The sequence below is a fragment of the Cygnus atratus genome, chromosome 21 (assembly GCF_013377495.2).
Source record: "Cygnus atratus isolate AKBS03 ecotype Queensland, Australia chromosome 21, CAtr_DNAZoo_HiC_assembly, whole genome shotgun sequence".
Classification (NCBI taxonomy): Eukaryota; Metazoa; Chordata; class Aves; order Anseriformes; family Anatidae; genus Cygnus; species Cygnus atratus.
The window spans coordinates 739,799-763,969 of record NC_066382.1 but is presented as its reverse complement, the minus strand read 5'-3'; the positions used below and the strand labels follow the sequence as shown (position 1 = coordinate 763,969).

Genomic DNA, 24,171 nt, shown 5'->3' with positions numbered 1-24,171 from the left:
AGACAGGACTGGTGACGGCTCCTCCTTGCACAAGGCAGTGTTGGAGCCTGCCCTGTCCCCACAAGCATCCCCCCTCCGCCCCCCCCGCTCAGGTCATCACTATTCAAAAAAAAAAAGCGCACAGCAAGCTCAGGTCAACATGAGTTGGCCTGAAAACAGTCAGCACAGACTCACCCACAAGGATTCATCAGAAAATAACTTTCCCACTTTTCCTTATATCATCATAAATTTCTTAAATTGTCATAAAATCTACTAGAAAATTTTATCCCCACTGCAGATCTCTGTAGACAATTTACAAAAAAGGCAGAAGCAAATATCTTGTTGCTTACAATGCTCTCTGCATTTTATGATGATCCCTCTGGAATCCTATTGCTATTGCACTCCATATATCTTTTCTGTAAGTGACAGAGCCGTTTCCTACTAAAAAGCAATGGGGACATCATGACTGATTTACCGCTGACCTCTGTAACCAGCTCCGATTCCAATCTGTATTTTGTGAAGTTTCAGCAGAAGTACCTGAGTTTCTGCAGCCACAGCAGGTGGCCAGAAGGCACAGCTCTGACCTGTGTGACAGGACTCAGAGCACCAATTGCAATTATTCTGCATTCCCATTCTGCAACAGACTCTGATTTCAAAGTGACATTGCCACCTGAAATACGCTCAGTGCAAGACAGGCACCTCAGCTGAAGGCTTCAATGAGAAATACCGTTCCTTGGCCAAACGCTGCTTCTCCAAACAGCTCAATCAACACCACCCCATTCATAAAACAGCTCTGCCACTTAATGCCTTAGACCAAGTTTTATAAATAACTCTCAGAAACCTACTAACATTGTTCTGAATTTGAAAATAAATTTGGAAAAAAAAAGGGGAGGGGAGCAGAGAAATCAAAGGATAGCTTTTGTCCTGGAACAGTGTGTTTTCGTTCTCTCTTCTTTTGCCAGGTTTGAGTTAAACCTCTCTTTGGGTTGTGGATCTCAGATTCTCCTTCCCAGGAGCTTATCGTCCTTTTGCAGGCAAAGTATGAAAATGACAATTTAAGATATCTTATAATGGAGCTAATCTTTCTTCTGAAGATAAGAGTTTAAAACCTGGAGTCACTGCACATTTTTAGGATGGTGAATTAAATATAAAAAAAGTACCCAGTACATTCTGGGAAGAATAATGTCCCTGCAAGCTCGGTTTTCTGACAGGGACAGCTTCGTGCATGCCGCCTGTTCCTCCGTGCTATTTGCTAGCACCCATCTGTGCGTCACTGTTTCCATCCCATCGGCCTGAGAGCTGCCTTACCGTGGGTAAGACAGCAAGGAGCATCACAGCACCTCCACAGCATCCCCCGAGCCCACACGCAGGGATGGGGCTGTGGCTCCGCTGCCCGGGAGCTCACTCCAGCACCAAGTCAGAGCTCTACCAGGGCACATCCAGATTTTGCCTTCCCCAGTCACGGGCAAAATCTGGGAGACAAACCAAAGGGAGGCCCACAGCGAGACTTTGAGCCAAGTGCATGCTGCTTTGCACTGCCAGAGCTGCACCATGTCGAGGTTCTAAGATCATGGGGTCAGAAGCAGTTTAAAGACTTCCAAGAGGTGACCTCTACCCTAAACCCTCCACCTGCAGGTTTGCAGCTGGTCCGTCCACGAGCTGTCTGCTACTGCACAGAGACACCTGCACGCTACCACCAGCATCACCAGAGACCAAAGCAAAGGCCACCACAGTGGCTTCTAGCTCAGCTCTGCTACCGACTGCTGGACTTCAAAACACAGTTACAGAGCCATGTGCTCCAGCTAGGCATCGTGTCCTGTCAGCATAGCCAGGAAGGGGCTCGGAGGGACGCCAGGCAAACAGTGCTCTTACCCACGTTGGCCAGGCAGAGGTGGAGGCGACCCCTCACTGCCACGTGGACGTCCACGGGCCGCACCGCTCCGTGCCACAGCGCGTCCCTGCCCACTGCCACCGCATCCTGCTCGTACTCCGTGGTTGCCACCTCCAGCTCGTGGAGGGTCCTGACGGCCGGCCGGCCCTGGCGCAGCAGGGGCTGGAGAAGAAAGCAAGGACAGGGCAGCACCCACCCCTGTGGCCCCCAGCCAGAGCACGGACAGATGCTGCCGTGCTCCCAGGTCTGCAGGAAGCCCTGGCACAAGGACCCCTCTCCCGCTCATAGCGGCAGCAGATGCATTTCCTTCACAGGCTGCCACAGGTGGAACTGTTCCATTGCAGCTGCTCCCAAAAGGATAACAGCTAGGCATTAGGGTAACTAGTTACTAGGGCAACTCAGAACTGAGAGATTAAAAGATCTGGATAAAGATGTTTCTGCATTTCCTAGGTCTGCCTTAATTTTTTTATCCAGTAAGCCCTAGCATACTGCAGAAGTTCCAGGGAAGAAAGTTAATGCTTTGCCATCGCTTTCAAGGATAAGATGACAAATCCTGTGATTACAGGCTTGTCAGATTGACATCAGTCTCAGTTAAACAGAGTGGCTGATAAAAACTTGATTACTAAAGACTCAAGGGTAATCTAACAGCATCTCTACACAGGACAAAATCAAGACTCTTCCTTAAAAATCCTGCGTTCTAAGCAGAAGTTCTCCTTCATTGTTAGCAGCCATTAAGGCTTAACAAAAAAGGCTCTATACCTTCAATTTAACTGCGGCGGACCCAACAAGAAGCAAAGAGTCTCCATCCCAGATGTCAATCTGAAGACTGTGGTCAGCCAGGTAGCACACAAACCAGCGCTGCTCCCCAGGTTTCAGGAAGGCGGGATCCACCATGTACTTCAGCTGCAGTCCCGGAGCTCCTGCAGGAAACGGATCATGGTGATGAAAACCAAATCCAAGAGGCTGTGCCTGCATGAGCCAGGACCAGTGAGCCCTGCCTGCTCACAAGCTCACTGTCATGGGGAGCAAGGAAATCCAGGAGTCCTGTGCATCAAGCAACAGAAACTGGACCCACATCACCCATCCTCAGCACCCAGACCCCTCCTCTCCTGTGCAGTGCACTTTCAACTTAATAAACCCATCAGTCAAATTAGTAACCAGGTTCACCCTCGGAATGACCCCCTGCACAGAAATGCTCAATCTGTACAGACCTCTCTCATTACCATTAATAACTCCAGATGGAGAAGGAGCCTCATCAACTGAAACTGCTCGGTGTCCCTTGGGACCAGAATTTAATGAGACACAAAAAGAAAGAAAAGAAAGCATTCTGCTCAGAGAATCAGATTAGATTATACTAGGCACTTCGTTTAAATGTGTTGCGTATCTTTTTAAATGTACTTAACTGCAGCTGGAGTCAGCAGTCTAGATGTCTGAGTCATGTCACCAATACTTATTGATGTTTTACTTCATGGTTTGACATTTTGAACATTTTTAATTATGTGCCACATAAACTAATAGAGGTTTGCTACTAAAGCAGATAGCAGTCCATTCCCTTGGCCTGGAGGCAAGCCTAAATCTGATTGACAAAAATGCCACTTGAACCAGTAAATGTTGTTTAAACCTCCCAGGTGGCTATTCCTTGCACAGTAACATAATAGCATAGCCCATACACACACAAAAGTTTACTGATGAACCCTGCGAAGGACCACGTGAAACGGCAGTAAGACTTCAGGACTGATGTACTTTTAAGCCTGGGCAAGGTCTGGTGAACGATGAGAATTCAGTGCTCTATAAACATGCGCAGGCCTTCAAACCAGGCACATCATCTCCGGACATGAGCATCACATGCTTCTGAGGAAGGCACAAGGCAGGCAACACAAGAAGCAAACTTGAACAGCCTGGCCGGCCAACTTGCTCAGGGCCGGCAGGCTGCTCTGCCTTCCAGCACCTCTGGTTGCTCCCCCTTCGGGGCAGCACGCTTCCCAGAGCACCTGGGTCTCTGTGTACACCCTCAGCAAGCGATGGCAGCTTGCAGGGCTTTCTACACGTGCCCAGCTCAGCTCTGAATCTGTGCATGAAGTGCATGAAAAGACTCATTGCCTTGCGCCCACTGTATCTTGTGCCCAAATACGCTGCCTTTTAACTGCATGACCAACCCTTCTGCCTAGACAGTGCAATCTTCCTCCCACTCCTCCTTCCACCCTCTCACACGCCTCCTGTTCAATCCTGAAGAGGAAAGGCCACATGAGGATGCTAAAGCATGTCAGGACCAGATCTCACCAGTGTGTGGAGTCCCGTCTTTGTTGATCTGGACAAGGAGCTGAGGCGGTGCGGCTGACCTGGCTGCCTTCTCGCTGTCCATGTCAACCAGCTGCAGACGTGGTGTGGTGACCGGTGGGAAATGGTAGAACTGGAAGGTGAGGAACACGGTCCTGGGCCACGTCCCTTCCACTCCATCCTGAGGAGCCCTTGAGCAAGACAAGAGTGGGTTTGGTTGGCCTGTAACGCAGCGCTTCCTCCTGATCATAAGCTTCTCGTGCATTTGTCACCCACCAAGAAGCAGAAGAACAAGAGAAGATCAGTATTATCAAAAGTATTTGGACTTCTTTGAAGACAGCGGGCATATGGTTTGCCTTTGCTTTCCAAAAGCTTCATAATTCCAGCTGTCTTCTACCATATGCTGTGATGGAAGAGCCAAGCAAAAGTAGCGTTTTACCTTTGCACAGTGCGCTGCCATCTATAGAAGAGCTGTGAGCAGCGCCTTGGCAGGATAAAACCACCCTCACAGAAAGGCTTTCCAAACTCAGCTTCTCAATGTAATATGCATTTAAGTAGAAATCCTGCATTAACTGGTTTCATGTCACACTGTGGCTAATGTATACAACAAAAAAAATGGAATGTGTTTTAAGAGTGCCTTAAAAAAACAATAATGTTGTTTTAAAGCTCTCCAGGGCTTTGCTTCCATGGCAGGCACTAGGAGAAGCAGCACATTGACAAGGGCTTCTCCTGCTTGAGCATGAAAGCAGCTCGTGGACAATTTTGGGGAGGGATTCTCTCCTGAAAGGCACCTCAAATCCACACCTGCAGACCACACCACGAAGACTTGGCATCTTACCTACTGAAAGCAAGGAACTGCAGGATTATTTCATTGCTCTGCAGAGCATCAGCTTCCTCCAGCTGAGGACTGAAGCTCGTGCAGTCCAGGGGCTCTGCAATCTCCACAGGCTCCTTGTTGCAGTCCAGGATTTCTGGAAAGCCAGAGGCATGCAGGAGCGCCAGGGAAGCACGAGAGCACACGGTGCTGGAACGGGCAGAGAAACGGGGTTGAGCTCTGCAATAATGACCACCCCAATCCAGGCCCTCCCTTGGCACGCTCAGCGTGCTGCGGTGCCCGGAGAGGCTGCTCAGCCCCGCCACGGCATCACCCCCCCAGCACCGTCAGAGCCCCACCTGCCTGCCGGCAGCCCCACGGCCACGATGGGCGCCTGGGCGGGCGCGAAGGGCAGCTCCCGCAGCTGCTCGCTGCCGGAGGGGTCCAGGTCCGGGGAGCCGGGGTGCAGGTCGGCCTCCAGGTGCGTGATCCCAGCCACGTGCCAGGGCACGGCAGGCTCGGCGCGAGCGGTGCCGGGGGCTCTGAGCATGCTGGTGTCCCGTGGTGTCCCACGGGGCCGGGGCACCGGGGCGCTGCTGCTCCGCAGCAGAGGGGGCTCGCCCTTACCGCACGGCGAGGCCGAGAGCTCAGAGAGCGACAACTGGAAAGGAAAAGGATACTGTGAACACGCTGGCACCGCCCAGGGAAAAAACACCACGATGCTGCAAGCACTGCAAGAAGTCTCCACGGGCTAGGTGGGCCAGAAAGCACTTATTTTCAAGCAGTCCGTGCAGTTCAAATGCTGTTTGCTTTGAGATTTGGCTCAGCAGCATCTCTGCTCCGCCGAGAAGCGGCACAGCTTGGCTGCCTGTGGGTTCACACCTCTGCTTTTTGCTTTAGCTGCTGTGCTTTCTCTTGCAAAGGGAGGAATAAAAAATGCAGTAGAAAGATCAAAGAGTTCAATGCGGTCCTATGAAGCATTTCATTTCATCAAAAATATTTGTGTGCACTGATCCCTGCATCAAGATACAAAAACCAGAGATTTCAGTATTTATAGCTCATCTTGAATCCTGATAGCTCTCCATGAAGAAATCATTGTCAGAATGTACCGTGGACAATAGTGCCCATCAAATCTGGGTTGTCAAAAACCAGACCAGCCCTTAAAAAGGTATTTGGGGTGTGAAAACAGCTCCGAAAATTCTGCCCAGCAAATTATGTGCAGAATTTGTTTTGTTCCCTCTGCGAAAGCGGATTTTAGCTGCATTTTTGGTGTTACTTGGCCCTGGCAGCCTTGAAAATGAGCAGTTAACGGGACACTTTGAGCATGTTCTCAGCAATTGGACCACATTACATGATGTGGAAATGCCGCTGGTTGCTGCCAGTGCCCACACAACTCGGCAACACAACCGCGCAGGCAAGGCACACACCCAGCAGGGCTTGCACAGCAAGGCTTCAGGGGAAGAAAATCTCCACAAAACATACCAAGGTAACAATCTTCATTAGCATTACCGGTAACAAATTATGAAAAAACCAAAAAAGTAGGAGGAGTATGTATTTTAAAATTCCTCTGCTCCAGCACCAGTGGTCTGCATGGATCGGAGGAGCCACCCTTGGGGCCGTGCCCCTGGGCTCCCCACCCCACGACCCGTCCCACATTCTGGCTGGTCGGGCGCAGCAAAAGGCCCCCAGGGCAGCACTTACCCCTGGTCCCCGCGGGGAGGCCACCAGGCGCAGCGGGGAGGACGGACCTGTGGAGAGGCACAAGGAGATGCTCTGCTGAAGCCGTTGCCCCCACATAGAGTCTGCTGCGCCCGCATCCGGCCCAGCCCTCACCACGGTCTATTTTTCAGGGATGGAACCAGCTCGGCAAGGTGGCCTGCTGCCTCTCAACCCCCTGCTTGCCTTATTTTTCCAATAAGAGTGCTACCTGGGGCAGGAACATGTAGCCCATCTCCAGATTCATCGGTTATTTTGCTGGGAATTAGGCTAAATCTGCCAGGGAGAGTTTCCCTGCTGTAAAATGCAGCTCCTCCATCTCTAGACAGTGCTGCAGTTTCCCTTAAAGCCATGTGGCACTGGCTAAGTGGATTGCTTAATGAGACGTGAAAGTTTTTAGGATACTTAAGGTTTTCATAGCTCCTCCATTATTTCTTGTCACTACTTTCATCTGTTCGTACATTCATGCCCTGAAACAGTATGAGTTTTACTGTGTTTATATTTGGCTGGTCTGCTCGCTTGCTGGCACGGATGAACTCGCTGTTCCAGTAAGCAGCAAATCCTTTACAGCAGACAAGGAACACAGATGTTTTCTGGCAATGTTGGGACTTTATTTTGCTTTCTCGACCACATATATTTCAGCTATTTCATTCTGACTATTGTCCAACGGAAATTGCCCTGTTTCCCTTATGTCAAAAATAATGTTTTCCCTCAATTACAATGACTTTGGCTGTTGTTAAAGCGACCGTGCGCAGAAGTACAAGGGGCACTAGAGCTGTCAGTACAGCAGAAGGTTTTCCACCAGCCCATCTGTTCGACCATGGACTTAGCCGCACACACTGTTAAGCTGCTTGCACCGTCCTGTAAATGCTACAGGACAAACCTCCTGCTCCATCCCATCCCAGGGGAAAAAAACACCCACAGAAGCTGCCAGGCTCTGTCAAAAATGGGTGTCATGGCCTCCTGGGGAGCTGCTGGGCTCACTGCACGGCTCCAGGACCAGTGCTGTGGGCTGCTGGCAGCACCGCTCATCCCAGCGGCTGTCACAAGACCAGACCTGGCCTCGCAGGTCTCTTTAAGCGCAGCTGTGAACTTACAGTTGCTGTGAATGTCCTAAATGGGTAAAGCAAGCACCAGCTCTGATCACAGCAAACTACCTGTCCCAGGAGCTACCAAGCACTTAAACGGTGCTGCTGCTGAATTAACCTGCAGAGCAGAGGCAACTGACTGCATCCCAGCCAGTGCACAGGAGTAAAGGAGCAGTGGCCACAGGGCCGCAACTCCCACGCCAAACCTTACAAATGCACCTCCGGGCACGCTGCAGGACAAAGGGCCGCATGCCAGCTGCATGCCCGGGGTCCTTGTCAGAGCACACAGCCACCAGCTTTCATTCAACATTTCTGCCACTTGACCACATAACCAACCTCCAAAGCCATTTGCTTTTGGTGGGGAAACCGGGATCAAGAAATCTTGAAGATGCAGCCACTGCTGCAGGGGAGCTGGGGCCATCCCCAAAGAAGGGGGAACATGTTCAGGATGCCCTGAGCACGCTGCTCTCACGTGTCCGGGCAGCCCAGCATCTCCAGCCCCCATGCATGGGCACAGAGGGTCACTGTCAGACTACATTCAGCCAGACTTCTCTTTTCACCATGCTGCAATTCACTGAACTGACTGATACAGCTGAAATGCATTCAAGAGAGATCTTTCAAGCAACATCAGGAAAAGAACAGCCTCAGAGCAATGTCGATGGCAGCCTAATCCAGCGTATCCCAGCAAACTCCAACACCAAGAGCTAAACCTCTTAATTCTACCCTCGAAGATTTCTGCTTTAAAGCCCGTTAAACTAGCAAAGACAGCCCCAAAGGCAGCAAGCCTGAAGCTGGATGTGGGTCAGGGACTTCCCGCGGCAAACCCATGGTGCCACTGCCATCTCGTGGAGGCGATGCAGCTCCGGAGCCGAGCACAGGACCGACTGTGCAGCTCCCACGCCAACTGCATCGCCCGACCTGCAGCCAGCGTGCTCCACCCCGTCTGGCAGCTGCAGCCTTGCTAGGCTCACCAAAGGAGCCCTGTGAGCTCATGAAATATTCAGAGGGAACCCCACAGTCATTTGACACAGCCTGGCTGCTTGAGCAGGCAATTACACGGTTAAAACTGGCACTTGTCTGTACAGCAAAACATTTACTAACAGATGACTTTTCTGGCAGTCCCTCAAGCACAAATGGTCCTATAGACTTCAGTAACAACACCCCATTAATAAGGTAACAAACTCACATATCGATGTTTAAACAGGCAGTTAAGTTGAGAGCAATCTGGTTTGCACATCCATAGATAAATTGAAAAAGATTAAAAACAAGGGAGCTGAGAGGCTTTCAGTGGAAGAGGAGCACCCTCCTCAGCAGAGCACACAGGGGAACATCAAATTGCTCCAGAACAGACAAATAAGAAAACTCATACAGACCTATTTTGCTCCCAGTCCTACCTTGTGGGGTGGAAAGCACAGATTAAAACAGATCTGTGGGTTTCTTCCCACTGATCAGGAAAGGGGAGAGCTGATAGAAACAAAGCAGTGTGAACTGGAGTGGGCCTCCAAGAGCACTGGGTACTGACCAAACTCCATTCCCAAATCAAAGGAATTTTTTTTTATTTCCAGAAGACATAGGTCGGTGCTGAGACTCCTACCATCTGGCACTCCCGTACTATATATATGCATACATACACACACACGCAGCCTGGTTTTTCCCAGCTCAACACTGGCACAGAACCCCTTGCGTTAGAGGTGTGTGCTGATTAAACGTGTGTTGCTGTCACGCTCTAGGAACTGCAGCTCAACAAGATTATTTATTACTCAGCCTATAATTGACACCTCTTCTGTCCTCAACCATCTGGAAGGATTATGATTTCAAAGAGATAAGTAACAGTGTTGGCAGGGAGCAACGCATTGGTGGTGAGGCTGCGAGGCCCTTCCAGGAGTTTTTGGTGGTTTAGCACTGAAGCCCAAATGTTGTCAGAGTGAACCAGAACGGGGGTGGGCTGGTGGCACACTGCAAATTAGTGCAATTCTTGCACATGGCCCTGTTCTAATATCACAGGTGAATTTCAGAAGGTAAAAAGGAGAAGTGAGAGCTGAAACCAAACCAATGTAAACTCCATTCACTACAGTAATTCATAAACTAGTTCACTGAAAGTCACGTGAAGTTTGTTTTTTCTCTTGATCAGATACCAGTGCTACACTCTATATTTTAAATGTCACCAACATGGAAAACACTCACTCAGAGATGGTGTAGGAGGCTTCTCTGACTCTTTCCTGGCTTTACTTGAGATATCTGTAGAAGTTGCAAGATTTTCTTCTGAATCAGTGGAAACATGGAATTGGACAGTACCAGATGCAACTTGCTTCACCTGAACATTTGAAATTAAATACTTTTAGAGAAGGCTTCATACATACGTACTCATACCTCTGAAAGCGGACCCAATTCCCTCCCTCTGCTGCCAGAAGAACCACGCTGCAAGATGCAGGCACAGCCAGCATGGTTTGTAAGCTCCCAGACACCCGTGCCCTTGCACACCAACACTTGCAAACTCTGCCTGCAGCCACCCCAGGTATCAGATTCCTCTGAGTGAAGAACACACACGAACACAGCCATCAGCTACTTAAAAGCACGCTGCAGTGCAGACAGGTGCTCTGCCTTTCCCCCTGAACTGTGTACACGAATAACCCAGTCTTCAATAGAGCAAGCTACATAGGCACCCATCTGCCTGTGGCAGAGAGCAATCAGTGCAGTTTAACACTAAGAGTTCTGAACATCTGTGACTCTCCTCTGCGAGGTCTCAACCTGAGCAGTAACTTGCTTTTACTGATAAACTATAAACATGCTGGAGCAAGGCCTTCCTCTTCTCATTTGCGTGTACATCGCTCAGAATAAAGCAGTTCAAGTCACGGAGGCCTCCGAGAAGCATCACAATAAGTGTGCTGACCAGCTCTGCACCGGCTCCATCGTGTGCTTACAGCGAAGCAGTGCTTGACACTAAGTGCAGTATATACAAGTATTCATGTGCACAGGCAAGGGGTGGAGGGCTGTTATCTTCCTTTTCGCATGACTCTTTATTCACTCAGACTTGCATAAAGCTTCCCCATCACCCGGGCACTTGGAAAGGTTCTAGTAATGGAAAGCCTGTCTGGGAAAGCCTTCGGGGTGTTCAAGGGCATTTGTGGTGCAGAGGAAGAGGCAGCGGCGTCCCTTACCTCCTCAGAGCAGCATCCCTTACCTCCTCGGAGTTCTCGCTGTCGGCGGGGGCCCTGAAGACCAAGGCCTGGCCGGGGCTGCGGCGAGCACCACCGCGCAGGGGCAGCACCACCGGGGAGGAATCGGTGCCCAGGAAGGGGCTCCAGAGCGCCCACCGCACCGCGTGCATGTCGGCTGCCGGGCCCAGGGCGCTGCCGGCCTCAGCCTGCGGGGCACACAGGACACGGTCAGCTCCGGGAAGGCAGGCAGGAACAGGACCTTGCTAAATGACTTCATCCATTCAAGGTTAAACACAACATTTTGGCCACAGCTGCACACAGGTATGAATCCTGCTTTCTCACTGTAATTATTGCGCCATTCTTCCTCCTTGAGTATCTTTTGTTTTTGTCTGCTCTTTCCCAGCTTAACAAGCATATCACTGAAATGATTCCCTTCCCTGCATGCTACACTTGCAGAAGGCTAGGCAATCACACTCAAGGTAATTGTACCTTATCCCTTTACAAAATTACACAAAGGACTAAACCTCTGTATTATGGATCAGCAAAACACACTAAAATGCTTTTCAAAAATACTAGAGTTTTTTCGTCCTCTGTATATATTTAGCCCATGTAGGCTGGGATAAATAAAGACAACGCCGCCCCTCCTTTTCTGCAGCAAGTCTTTTCCTTGGCCACTGTCTGCCTCCAGATGAACATTTTCAGCCCAGCAAGATAAACATAAGAGCTAGCAGACTTGACTGGGAATTTATCATCGCCACTGCCATAACAACCAGGACAATGCTCCACAAGACAAGAATTCGCCCCTGTACAGCAGGTAATCAGGTCTCCACAAGGACACAGCACCCATTACACTGTAGCCCTCTCACCCAAATAGCTGCACTAAATGACGGATTTTTGACCATCTGCTCCTCAAAGACAGGAAACCTATGCTAAGCAGAGGCCGAAGGCTTCCACTTACCCCAACACCTCAGCAGCCTCCCCTTAAACCGAGGGAAATGGACAGACAGGCACCAAACCGAACTTGCAGCTCTCCACCAGCACCTGAAATCACTCCCACAGCTCCCTGCCGGCTGCTAATTACGGCCCCGCAATCGGCTCTGGGATTAAGTGCACACAGGAAGGGCAGAGGGAGCAGGGGCGATGGCAGGGTGGATGTGTGCCCCCCAGCGGGGAGCACCACGGGCCCACACAGGTCTGGCACTGCAGGGACACGGCACGGCCAAGCACCTGGATCCCCATCTCCACAGGTCCTCAGGTTTCAGCTTTTTAAGCGAGGTGAATTCAACACCTGATTTCCGATGGCACAGCTCCTCTCTGCTTCTCCTCCCCCAGTCAATACAAATCCCTTCGGCCTGGCACACACGTGCCACTTTTCAAAATACCCATTTTCCCGTTTTGTTCTGGACAGCCCTAATGAGAGAAGACATTTACTGCATTACCAACGACCCTCTCCCTGCCATCTTAGCAGGACGATTAGGGACTCATAACGAATCAATTGCTATCGATTCAGCCATGCAGCTGGAATAGCGCTCTGGAGGAGCGCTGGGGAAGTGCACCCGCAGCCCCGCTCACCAAGGGACAGGGACATGTCTCACTAGGAGCTCCACGCTGGCCCAGCAACCTCCTGTCCCCAGAACCAGGCTGTCCCCATCCCATCTGAGCTGCCGCTCACCAAGCCACCGAAGGGCAACATCCATCTGTGCGGAGTCGCATTGCACAGCCTGGCTGTCAGCACCTCCACTGAATGATATAGCTAAAAAACTTATAAATCATCAGTAAATTCACACTAGCGGGCATGATCTCTGCAAGTGCAGTTAGTACAGAGATTTCTCATGGTTTTAAGATCCTGAATACATCAGATTTCAGCTCCCAAAAAAACCTCGGTACTTCAGAGGAAAAAGAACATGAGGGGTTAATCTCTTTTCAGCATAAATGCTAAATTCTAAAGAAAAGTCTTTTAAATTAAAAAAGCTGAAATTTTCCAAATTGGTTTGCCAGAACACTCCAGGACTGCTGCAGGCTAAATTTCTCCATATACATATACACAGTGGAAAAATTTAACAACATATAATTAAAATGATTTAATAAGCCCATTTGCAACACATTACACATAGTGCTGCAGAAAGCACTCTGACATTTTGATGGGAGACATTTGCCTCTCTTCCTACAGAGCAAGGCAGTTCTTTAGATACCCTTCACGAGCAACAAAAGGAGCTATTGTTTGATCCTGGAAGACACTGTACCGCCAGGAACAATTTTCCCCCCTACCTCAAAGTTTTCTACTGTTCAAACGCAGAATCAGATATTTAAGTTTGATGGCAGCAGAGATCCCCAGCAGTCGTTAGAACTAATGGAAAGAGGCACACTTGTGAGACAGCCTGATGAGCCTCCAACACTGCTGGTCAGCAGGGGGGCAGCAGAAGGGCTGCCCAGAGGCATTTTGGTGCTGGGAGGAGCTGCACCAAGGCAGAGCCCTGGTCCTTCAGCAAGCCCCGTACGGCTGGCCAGGGCTGGACTCGTCCTAAAAGATGCTGAGAGATCAACGAGCCACAGGTACGCACTATTCCAACCAAGAAGGCCAAGGATGCACTGAATAATTACACAGAAAAGTAGTGCCTAGCTAGCACTCACATATTTTTAGTAGTTTTTACCAAGATGAATAAGTCAGCTGTTGGAAATATTCCTTTACTGGGAGTGCTTTCTCTTCTCCTTGATGTTCCTCACCTGCAGATCTGACATATTAGCCAACAAGAATTGGTAAAAGCCAAACAACTGGGTTTCCCCCTAGAGCATTTAATGGGTGAGCAGAGCAGGCCACAGCAAAGAGGGACAGTGGGGAAAAGCAAGGGGAAGCGACGAAGCAATTCACCCAGCACTAAGATCCTGCAACGGTTCTGGTTCACAGAAAGCACTTCATTTTTCAGAAATAAAGGGCAGCAGTGTGTTACAATAAGGAAGGAAAATGCACAAAATCCTGAAACCCTGCAGAAATGGGAGTTCTGAATCAGAAAATCCTGCAACTCTAAAACCCATGTCCCAGAGATAGCTCACAGAAATAACAAGTGTTTTGAGCCTTGGTTCTCTGATTTTTGAGGTCAATCAAGTCCCAAGGGCACAACATAATGCTGTTCTGCAACGTTAACCATTTCTGTGGAAAACACTGTGCTTTCTTTTTAAAAGATAAGGCATAAGATTGCTACAACAGGGGGATGAAAACAGTGAAAAATAACATAACCACCACTTTTAAAGACAGCAAAATTTTCTAATATGCTCAGAAAAATCTCTCCCAACCTAAATTACATTGTTTGTGGCATTTATAAGGGTGTCTCTTTATGAAATTCAAAAAAAAACCTATCACAGATGCCACAGCATACAGTTTACCTGAACCATTCTCTTCACGCTACCCAATGGTGGGACCTCCAACACCCTTCCTGTCGGTCCCAAGTCCTTATTGAATGTGTTGCTCAGGATCATTCCTGAGTGCCGTGCTCAGGCTGCCCTGATGTTTTCTGCACCTCATGTCCCAGCTAGCAGGACAGGGCCGCGTGGTGGAGGAGCCCCCCGGTGCCTGCACTGACCCCATGGGGCTCAACACAGTGCTGAGGCTGCCCCCATCACAGCCCCCATGGCACCTGAGGACCAGGCAGGCTCCGGTCAGCCGGGGCAGACTTTACCCATTAATAACCAACGGGGACACCACAGCACAACCATCTGCCCCCAGGGCCCTCCCCGACACCCCTGCCCTACCTTGCTGCTGGCTCCGGCTGCGGCGCAGACAACGTACTCCAGCTGGAAGCAGACCCCGAAGGCAGGGTGAGGAACCATCTCGCTCAGCTGCAGGCGGCTCCTCAGAAGCAGGGCCTGGCCCGCCACGCTGCGGAGGGGCAGAGGAGGAGGAGGAGGAAGAGGAAGGCCCGGGCTGAAGCCCCATGGGCAGCACAGGGAGGAGGCCACGGGCACCCTTACCTGGCCGGGGGGCCGTCGGGCCGTCCGCGGGCCACCTCCGCTGCCGGCAGCAGCACGGCCACCTGCGGCGCCTGGACGAAGCGCAGGCCGTTGTGGACGCCGACGCGCAGCCGCCGCTCCTGCACCAACAGCGCGCTGCCGGCAGGCCGGGCGCTCACCTGCCGCACCGGGGGGACAGGAGGGGTCAGGGACAGACCGACAGCGGCCCTGCGCCCACACCAGGTCCCAGAGCAGAGACCTCCCATATCGCAGTGGGAAACCAGCCCCAAGAGAGACTCTGCATGGCTCGGGGCCAGGTGCATAATGACACAGGGACACTCAAGCACCCAAAACTGGGACATGTGTGGTCAGTCAGAAACCGACAGAAATGCACCCTGCCCCAGAGCGAGCGCTAGGTATTAACGTGTTCCATCTTTACAGCAGCCAGTGCAGGCCTGACAAATAAGCAGGCCTTGGCAGGGGGCCTCCCTGCTCACAGCACTGTGATGCAGAATGAAGCTCACGAGAACGAGCATTAAATCTTATCTTTGCCTTCTTCATAGCAGAGCTGACCAAAATTCTGCTGATTAGTGTCTGGATATTCAACACGAAACCTACATAAAGCACCTGTGTACTACTAATCCAAAAGAATCTAAAAGATAAAGAAAAAGGCTTTCACAGCAGAAAAAATGGACATTCTAAGCAAAACAAACACTCCTGTGCAATTTATCTGAATGCTTCCTCTTTTCTTCCTGAAAACACGGCAGTGGCATATTGCTCATTTGCTGTACCTTCTCCCAGGGTAATTATATTGGCACTACCTTAAGCAAGCGGTCACTGTTCAGTAACTCCAGCAGCTCCTCCTCGAATTTCTCCAGAGAAGGGTACAGCCTGATGGAGAGCTTGTCCAGGTAGCAGGTGACCGACTTCATGAGCCGCGGTTTCAGAAAGCAGTCACCTGCAAAGACAAGAGGCCGGCCGTGGGTAACACTGCAGAGCCAGGGGCAGAGCTGGCTCGGAGCCGTCAGACCAAACCTGAGCAGCAAACAGCACCAGGATGGGCGCAAGGCGACAGTGTGCCCCCGGCACCCCACACCAGGAGCCCGCACAGCCCTGGCTTTTTAACAGCAACAAAAAAAATGAACAGAACAGGTAGTGTCCCTAGCCAGTGAAGCACCATTTTGATGTGCAAGCACAAGCCAGGAAAGCTGGGTGGGATTTCAGTGCCAGAGGTTTTCTTCTGTCAGCCACAAGGTGGGACCGCTGCTCTGTGCCTACACACAGCTCCGTGCACACAGACCCCTGCCACGGGACGCAGGGATCTGTAACATGTGCCAGAGCTGCTGGGTTTCATCCTGCTGCCAGTTTTCTGTCTGAAGTCAAGAGCTCCTCCAGCCATCCCCAGCTGCAGCCTCTGCCTCCTCCACTCTCGTGTAGCACCCTCAGCAGCACCAGGGACCCACCTGCTTTGGAGACCTCACTGTACTATGTGCGGCTTTAACATTAATTGATACAACCCAAGAACTGGTTAAGAGCAGGGTTTTCCATGCAGTAAATTGAAGAATAATTCCTCTGCCAAATTGATGGTACTGTCTTTCTGTTCTTTGAGTTTCCAGATCACGTCATTTCAGTCAGATCAACGCGAACTGCAAGGCTGGCATCCATAAGGCAAGATTTATGAGGGCTGCGTGTGGGAGAAGCTCATCCCTCTGGACCTGCCAGCTCTCTAACTACCCAGAGCGCCACCACGAACAAGGACAATCTTAAACAAGCTGCATGGGCTTCTCCTAAGACTCCTCTGAATGACTCTAATTAAACCAACCATTATTTATCCCTTGCATTTTCCCAGGAGCAAAGCAATTAACAGAAAAGAGAGCAGAATGAAGCCACGCAGACATATTTCAGGACTGGATACAAATGCCACGATTGCTTCTCCACCACAGGGGAGTTCCAGAGAAGTCCGTGACATTTCTGTCCAAGTGGAAAGCAGAGAGAATGAGCCCCACAGGTCACATTGGTGTTCTGGGGGCTGTTTTTAACACCCCGAGCACAGAAGAGAGATTGTAAAGCCAAAGAGCAGTAGGACCTGCGGTCCACCCTCCACCAACACACAGACTGAGCCTGCAGCAGGGGGAAAGCCTCCCACAGACACCTGCAGCCCACCTGGCTTGGTTGGTGACCCCAGGGAGTCGGAGCACAACTGGCTCCAGGCTGGGCACCCACAGCGGGCAGCCTGCGCTGCCAGCACATGCACAGCACCATGCTGAAGGGATATGGAGGCAGCAGGCACTACTGGAGCTCAAGCAGAAAATATCCAACGTGGCTTTGACATCACAGAGAAGTCACAAACCAAGCTCACTGCAAACCTTTCTTTTGTCACTTTTTTCCACCGCTAACTTTTGCACATCACTGAAACACGACTCAGGATGCTGCAGCAGCGAGGTATGGATGCCTGCCTGCTCCGGCTGCCAGCGGGTTTTGCTAGTACAATAAAAGTGAATCAGTGCTGCCTGCAAGTAGGGCAGGGTGAGAGAAGGCCAACAGGGAGCAGGAGCCTGGCTCCTAACAGACACACACTGGAGCCGCTCGCAGGGGCTCACTCTCACAGCCGGGGAGGCAGAGGTGCACGAGCAGGACTGCAGGAGCAGCCCCGTGCAGCCCTGTGTCACCCTGCAGTTTGATACCCGCAGCGGTGGGACTCAAGGGGCCCTTACTTGTGTCTCCGTGCGCAGGGAGCAAGCCAGGGATTTTCTGCAGCCCAGACACCAGAAGGTTTTCAGGCAGGAGGTGAAATATCGTCTCCAGGGGTGGGTGGGGCTTCAGGGTGTACTGCAGGTGGCTGTTCTCCATTATTGTCATGTATTTGTTCTCTAAATAAGAGAAAACATTATGAAATGACAAAAGCAATGGGAAGAGAACTTTATAGTGCTGCTGTCAGCTGAAGAAATTATTATCAATAAAGGCACATGTCATGAGCAAAGCAAAACCTGAATTTGACAAGTCAACGTTTCTCCTGCTGACAATATACCACATTCCTGAACACGGATTCCCTATTCCCCTGAACTTCCCTGTGCCAGGAAATTTATGGGAGTCTGTGGCAGCAAAAGCACATGACGGGGAAAACCAAACCTACATGAGCTCTGATGGGCAGTGCATGTTCCCGGGCAGCACAGCACATCCTCTGACCACAAACAACTCGCTCCCGAGTCGCTGGGAAGTACATGTTGCCCACCAGCACCGCAGTGAGAAGGCACCGCACTGTGTATCGACATGGCACAGCCCCGGGGTTTTCGGAAGAGTCTTAAGACACATCTCTGCTTTCCAGAGAAGAAACGTGAATATTTTCTCAGATTTAAGAAGTTAAACCATTTTCATATCAAATGGAAAAACAGAGGTACTCTTCCTTTCTGGCTACAAGGAACGTACACTATTTCTAGCAACTGTGCTGACACCCTGAGTGCTTGGGAAGGAACATTACTCAGAAGCAGATTATTCCTCTCCAACAGCACCAGACCCAAGATGCCTTCTCCAGACAAAAAGCAATGTATCGACTGCAGAAAGCTTTCCGATGGGCTGTCAGGGGCGGGCATAACATTCACCATTTTTCAAACATCTTTAATAACCATCAGTACAGGGTAAGCACAGAATTTGTCCCCGTCACTTGTCAGTGCATCTCAGCCTCAGCACCAGCAGGCACGTGTGTATTTCCAGTGCAAGGACACTTCCCCGCTTTGCTAGACAGAGAGAGGGATCTCACACAAGGTGACTTTCATTGAGGAGCCTCACCTGGGACAATGCAGCTATCAGCTTCCAAATCCAACACATCTTTTTGGAACAGAAACCCATAACCCTCACATTTTCTTTCTACTGCATTGCTTAGAAAAGCATTTCTAACTCTATACCCATTTCCCCTGAAATGTGCCAAAACAGTACAAAATTTCCTTTGCTTTCACCATGCAATGGGGATATCACTTCTCAAAATGAGCCAAAGTAATAACCATATATTCAGTTATATTTTGCATCAGATCTCAGACTCATGTTCTCAATTTATTTATCGTGGTACTGAAACCCACCATGCAACTCCAGTGCTTGAAAGGAGAAGGCACGCTTCTGCTTAGCACTGCAAGGGCACAGACCACGCATCTTTTGCCTCCAGCAAACAAACACGATACCTATTTGGATAACAAAAACTGCAAAGAAAGGAGTGATACCAGTATCTTGCTGCTGCTTACTTTCTACAGGGTCCTGGAAAAGTGGATGCAGTAAGGCACGTGGTGTCCCATGGTACAGCTTGAGTCTGAAACCAAAGAGCATGAACCAAATGTGAAGCATTCAGTAAACTCATCCTGAAGCACATTTCCTGCAACTCTTCTGCTCAAAAAAAGAAGCCAAGTTCCTACTCTCTAACATGATAAAAACAGTAGGGGAAAAATATGCATCGCTTAACCCCACCGTTGCCTTTCCAGTAACAAAAATCTGTTTTCTAAAAGCTAGGTTTGTCTCTGCAGCCCCAGGACCACCTCTTCTCCCCCCAGAAGCAATTGTGCCCCACTCTCAGAGAGGCCCCGGTGCAGGCAAGCCCTGGGGCCGGAGTACCTACACTCTGTCCTTGACGGCCAGGTCCGTGGGATCCCACCTGCTGTCAAACAGGGGGATGAGCCCAAAGCCACACGACAGATCCCGGCGGAGCCCCTCCGGTGTCTGGGCTGTCGCCACCACCTCCACCACAGCCATGATGCTGGGGTGGTTCAGCGAGGTGTGGAAGTAAACGGCCTGGAGGAGAGACAGGAAGGATGGGAGGGAAGGGAGAGAAGGCATCTCAGAGCTGGTGGCAGCAGCTGCTGCCAAGGACATGTCACACAGACAGCGAGCACTGCAAAAAGAACAGGGAGGAGGAGACGACGATGCCCGTTTCACAGGATGTGCATGGTGACAGGTCCAGCTAAGGCATCGGGCTGGGTGTGCCGCGGGCTGCAGGAGCAGCCGGTCCCTGGGGCTCACCAGCTGGCGGGGGCCCCCAGGCCCCAGCAGCACAGGGCAGGGGTGAAGGGGACAGGACACAGGTCACCTCCCAGGGACAGGATTTACAGTGGGGTTAATCTTTCTATTAAAAACTCATTATCACGGTGTCCCAGAGAAAACATTTGCTGTAATCACAGACTGTCAGGAAGGGATAACAGAGAGAGACATTATCACATCATCCCAGAGAAATAAATCGTTATTCTATTATCTTTTATTGCAAAATGCTGAAATAATGACCACCAGCTGCTGACAAGTGGTCAGGCTGCAGGAGACTGATGCTATGACTTGCAAAGGAAAAAGTCGTTAAAGTGAATCCATTGTTAAAATAAGTTTACAGTTGTCTCCTTAAAAGCTAACAGGTTCAATAACGCTTTCTTCTCTGCTGAGCCCTACACCAAGGCAGCATGAATCCTCCTCCCAGCAGAGGTAACCTCACGTTTGCCACCCTCGTGGGGACACACTTGCCCTGCCCAGAGACCCGCTGCTGAGCTCGCTCCTTTGGTGACGCCGCGGTCACGGGGATGGTGCTCAAAGTGCGGGCTGCGCAGCACTGGCAGCACGTGGAACAGTGCAGTGGTTCTCTCTCCTTGCAGCACTCCGTGCCATAGCTTCCTCCACCTCTATTCAAAAAGCACGGGTTGAGTGATGATTAAAACACCCCAGGAAGAAATGCATATGCCAGTGTCCCTCAGATACCATTACCGATTTAAATAAATCAAGGAGCACAGCTCTAATCTATGCTAAACTTCATCCTTGGCGCAATGCATTGATTGAAGTGGAAATAAAGGTTATAATTAGACAGTGTCCTGACCAAGGAGATGAAATCTCAGCTGCAATCGATGTCCATGCTGCGGGGATCTGCAGCCTCCCCCCGGCTGTGCAGAGCAGCAACAGGAGCAATGCCACCAGCTGCACACCCAAGGACCCGTGCAAGGTTTTGTCTCAGGGTAGCGGGCAGGACAGGGGACACCGTGTTTTGCTGATAATCCTGACAGATAAAAGCATGGCTTTGTGCAAGTTTAATACCAGGTAATGAAAAAGAGCTGCTGCTGGCACTGCTGCTCAGTCCCTTTCCACATCTGAAGAAACACTGCACTCTGCTGCTGGCACAGCGGCACAGCACAGCGGCACAGCAGGCAGCAGCACGAACCACCGGCTGCTACCACAGCACTGCCCAGCCTGAGCTCACAGGAGGCCTGAACTTTCCCAAAAGAATAAATTGTACATAAAAGATTAATAACTGCACCTTAATGGACAACATCTGAGATGTACCAAGCCAAAAGATTATGAAGCACCAGAAGGAAAAAGGGGTTGTTGTTGCCATTTCCTATAGTAAAGGCATACGTAGAGAAGAACGGTGGTAAAATAAACTGCTGCAGAAAAAGCTCAGCAGGGAAAATAGGCACGGCATAAGACAATGAACCAGAGCCCATAAACACTTGGGAATTGCTATTTTAAGATGCTCATGCTATTTTAAAACGGCACGCTCTCCTGCTCCACCCCAGTGCAAAGAGACTGCTCAGGTTAAATCCCCGCCGAACACCTCTCTCCTGGCCACATGTTGCAGCCCAGCCCACCCAGGAACGGGTGCTCACCCCATACCTCATTGAACACCACCCTGGGGCGCTGCTGCGGGGCACTGCGGGGGGTCCTGGCGCTGCTCCGCCACGTCCGGCCGAAGAAGTGGTGATAGGCGACATCGAACAGGGACAGGCGCAGCTGGAACTCCACGCCTGCCGAGCTGCCCGCCGCTCGCTGCAACACACGGAGAACAAGTGTGTGGGCTGCAGGTCTCTGCAGGCACGGTACCCTCCCTGCCCCTAGACACAGGCAAAACACCCTGCACAAAAGCACAGCCAACTCCTGTTTCCTAACTGATGCTGAAGAAGCATGTGTGTGGCCAAGTGTGCCTTCACAAACTGCCAACGTTCTGCCTGCATGCAGAAACTGCCGTTCTAGATCAGGCTGGACAATCTTTTTTAAAGCCAGAGATTACAAAAAGCCAAGCAAAAGCTGGACACTGAGCGTTAAACATCTCATAAAGTGAGAAAATATTTCTAAAATGTGACCCAGAGATTTTCATGTAAAAATGTTTACCCGCATTAAAAACCAACATGTAAAATTGTAACTCGGACAAAAACGCATGGAATTTAGATACGGCCCCAATTGATGTTACTGGGAGATTCACAGTTAGTTCCCCTGCCAGAAAGAGTAATTTTGTTGTAATCTCAATCTCTGAGCTCTGGCCTGAAAACACAGCAAGTGCAATCCTCCTGTTGGCACCGCGATGAGCAGAAACCAAAGGCTTAGCAGGCAAACATTGATGGTAAAGCACTAAGTGACTTTTGTGGCCAAGTTGAAGTGACACATTTTGTGCTTGTCATTTCTGATTTTCAATATTGTGAGCAGCGGTACTGAAAATGAGAATGTTTTTAAGTTCTGAGCTCGGTTCCTACCTTTAAAATCTTTATAAAAAAACAGCCGCAGAACCTGAATTTGTGCATGGCTTTGCCTTTTCAGCAAGCACAGGATCAGGCCATCAAGAATGAACCAGGCAAGACCGGGCTGCCTCTGCCCATCCAGGGGCACAGCAGCACCTCCTGCCCAAGCCCCACTACTGCAAACCTTACCCGGAGAAGTTCCAACCTCACAAGCCTGCAGCAGCGCCAGGTCGCTGGAGCAGACCAAGCAGTGTCCCATTTTTCTAATGGGTACACAAGAGGATTTTGAACCAATGTGGCATTTTTCTGCAAAGGCTTTGGGGCATGTGTGTTCTTTTGTTTTTTCAGCCAGGCCAAGGGCACCAGCAGAGCACTCCTTTACCTGCGTAATGACAGTCCCCTCGACGTACTTCAGGACACACTGAAAAGCCGTTGACTCCTTCGGGATATTCCGCCTCCGCTGAGAGTAGGGAGGAACAGTGAGGTTTTGCAGAAAAATCCTTTCCCACTCGCTCATCTTGATGTTCAGAAGGTCACCTCTTCCTCTAGGCATCTGCTACCGAGAACGTTCATCTGGAAAAGAAAGCCCGTTTCAGGGAAGCGCATGCGCAGAAGATGGCACATGAAAGCTGGCATACGGAAAAACACTTGTAAGTGGCAGAGCAGCACAGACGTACATTCCCAATCCTGCGCGTTTTATAGAATTCCTGGGCTCTCCGCCACCCTCAGATGGCTGACATGCCGGCCTTCCCTTCGGAGAGCCGAGCAGGAGTCCCGTGGAGCCAAAAGCACGGCTGCGAGGAGCCACTGAAGGTCACCCAAGGGTACGGCGAGCTGCTGCTGCTGGCAGCCCTGCAGCCCCCCCGGGGCTCCCCCTGCCCCACACCCAGGCCAGGGGCTCCCTGGGGGCTCTGCCCCACAGCAGGGGATGGCAAAGCGGGGTTGGGCCAGAGCAGGGGAAAACACCAGGGCTGGATACCCCGGCACACAGAGCCCACGTGTGCACGTAGCACACGCACACAGGATGCTGGAAGTGCAGAGGTTGGACCATGGAGCTCCACACGCAAACACGCACGTGTGCCAGGTGCTTACGCACCACGCTGTGTACTTACCGTGCCACGTGCTTACACACGATGCCGTGTATCACACACGGTACTGCATACTTACACACCTATGCCATCTATCACACACGCCATGGCGTGTACTTACACACACACCCATGCCATGTAATTACACGCCATGCTGTGCACTTCCACGCCTATGCCACCTATCACACACACCTGTGCCCCACACACACATACACGTACCCCCACACACCCACACACGCCGTGTACTTAGGCACACACTACGCACCCCCCCACACCTATACCACGTACTTACACACCTGTGCCGCGTACCCCCCACACACCGCGTACCCCGCACACCCGGGCCACGCCGTGCCCTAACGGAGCCGGGTGCTGCCCGTGCCCCGCACCCGCTCCCAGCCGTGCCCGCACACCGCCACCCCCAGGGGCGCGCCGTGAGCCCGGGCTGGAGGCCGCTGCCTGCACCCACACGGGGCTGCGGCCCCGTCCGGGAGCTCCCACCCGAGCCGAGCCGCCCGGCCCCGGCCCCGCCGGGCACCCACCGGCCCCGCCGCGTCCCGCCGCCATCTTCCCGGGCGCCACCACCGCGGGCCCGGGGGGTGCCGGTGCCCCCCCCCCCCCGCCGCCCCGCCGCAGCCCGGAGCCCACAGCGCCCCCCGTGCCCCCGGCACCGCCCGGCGGCGGGCAACCGGCCGCGGCCCCAGGGCCGGGCGGCGGCGGGGAGAGGAGGGGCCGGGGCCGGGCGGACGGCGGCG

The 24,171-nt window shown here is 51.4% G+C and overlaps 1 protein-coding gene across 1 annotated transcript in view; it reads right to left on the bottom strand.

Moving 5' to 3' along the window:
• NPHP4 (nephrocystin 4) overlaps positions 1–24,002 on the bottom strand; it is a 32,634-nt gene extending 8,632 nt beyond the window's left edge. The window contains exons 1-17 of the mRNA XM_035557491.2: positions 23,959–24,002; positions 22,714–22,904; positions 21,493–21,645; positions 19,469–19,641; positions 19,101–19,165; positions 17,583–17,738; positions 15,690–15,826; positions 14,890–15,047; positions 14,671–14,797; positions 10,947–11,129; positions 9,950–10,079; positions 6,663–6,709; positions 5,321–5,622; positions 4,986–5,171; positions 4,151–4,338; positions 2,630–2,790; positions 1,852–2,032 (exon numbers count right to left, since the gene is read on the bottom strand). Of these exons, the coding sequence (XP_035413384.1) occupies positions 1,852–2,032; positions 2,630–2,790; positions 4,151–4,338; positions 4,986–5,171; positions 5,321–5,622; positions 6,663–6,709; positions 9,950–10,079; positions 10,947–11,129; positions 14,671–14,797; positions 14,890–15,047; positions 15,690–15,826; positions 17,583–17,738; positions 19,101–19,165; positions 19,469–19,641; positions 21,493–21,645; positions 22,714–22,884 (2,518 nt within the window). The 5' untranslated portion in view covers positions 22,885–22,904; positions 23,959–24,002. The remainder of the gene's footprint in view (positions 1–1,851; positions 2,033–2,629; positions 2,791–4,150; positions 4,339–4,985; positions 5,172–5,320; positions 5,623–6,662; positions 6,710–9,949; positions 10,080–10,946; positions 11,130–14,670; positions 14,798–14,889; positions 15,048–15,689; positions 15,827–17,582; positions 17,739–19,100; positions 19,166–19,468; positions 19,642–21,492; positions 21,646–22,713; positions 22,905–23,958) is intronic.
• Positions 24,003–24,171: the final 169 nt, after the last annotated feature.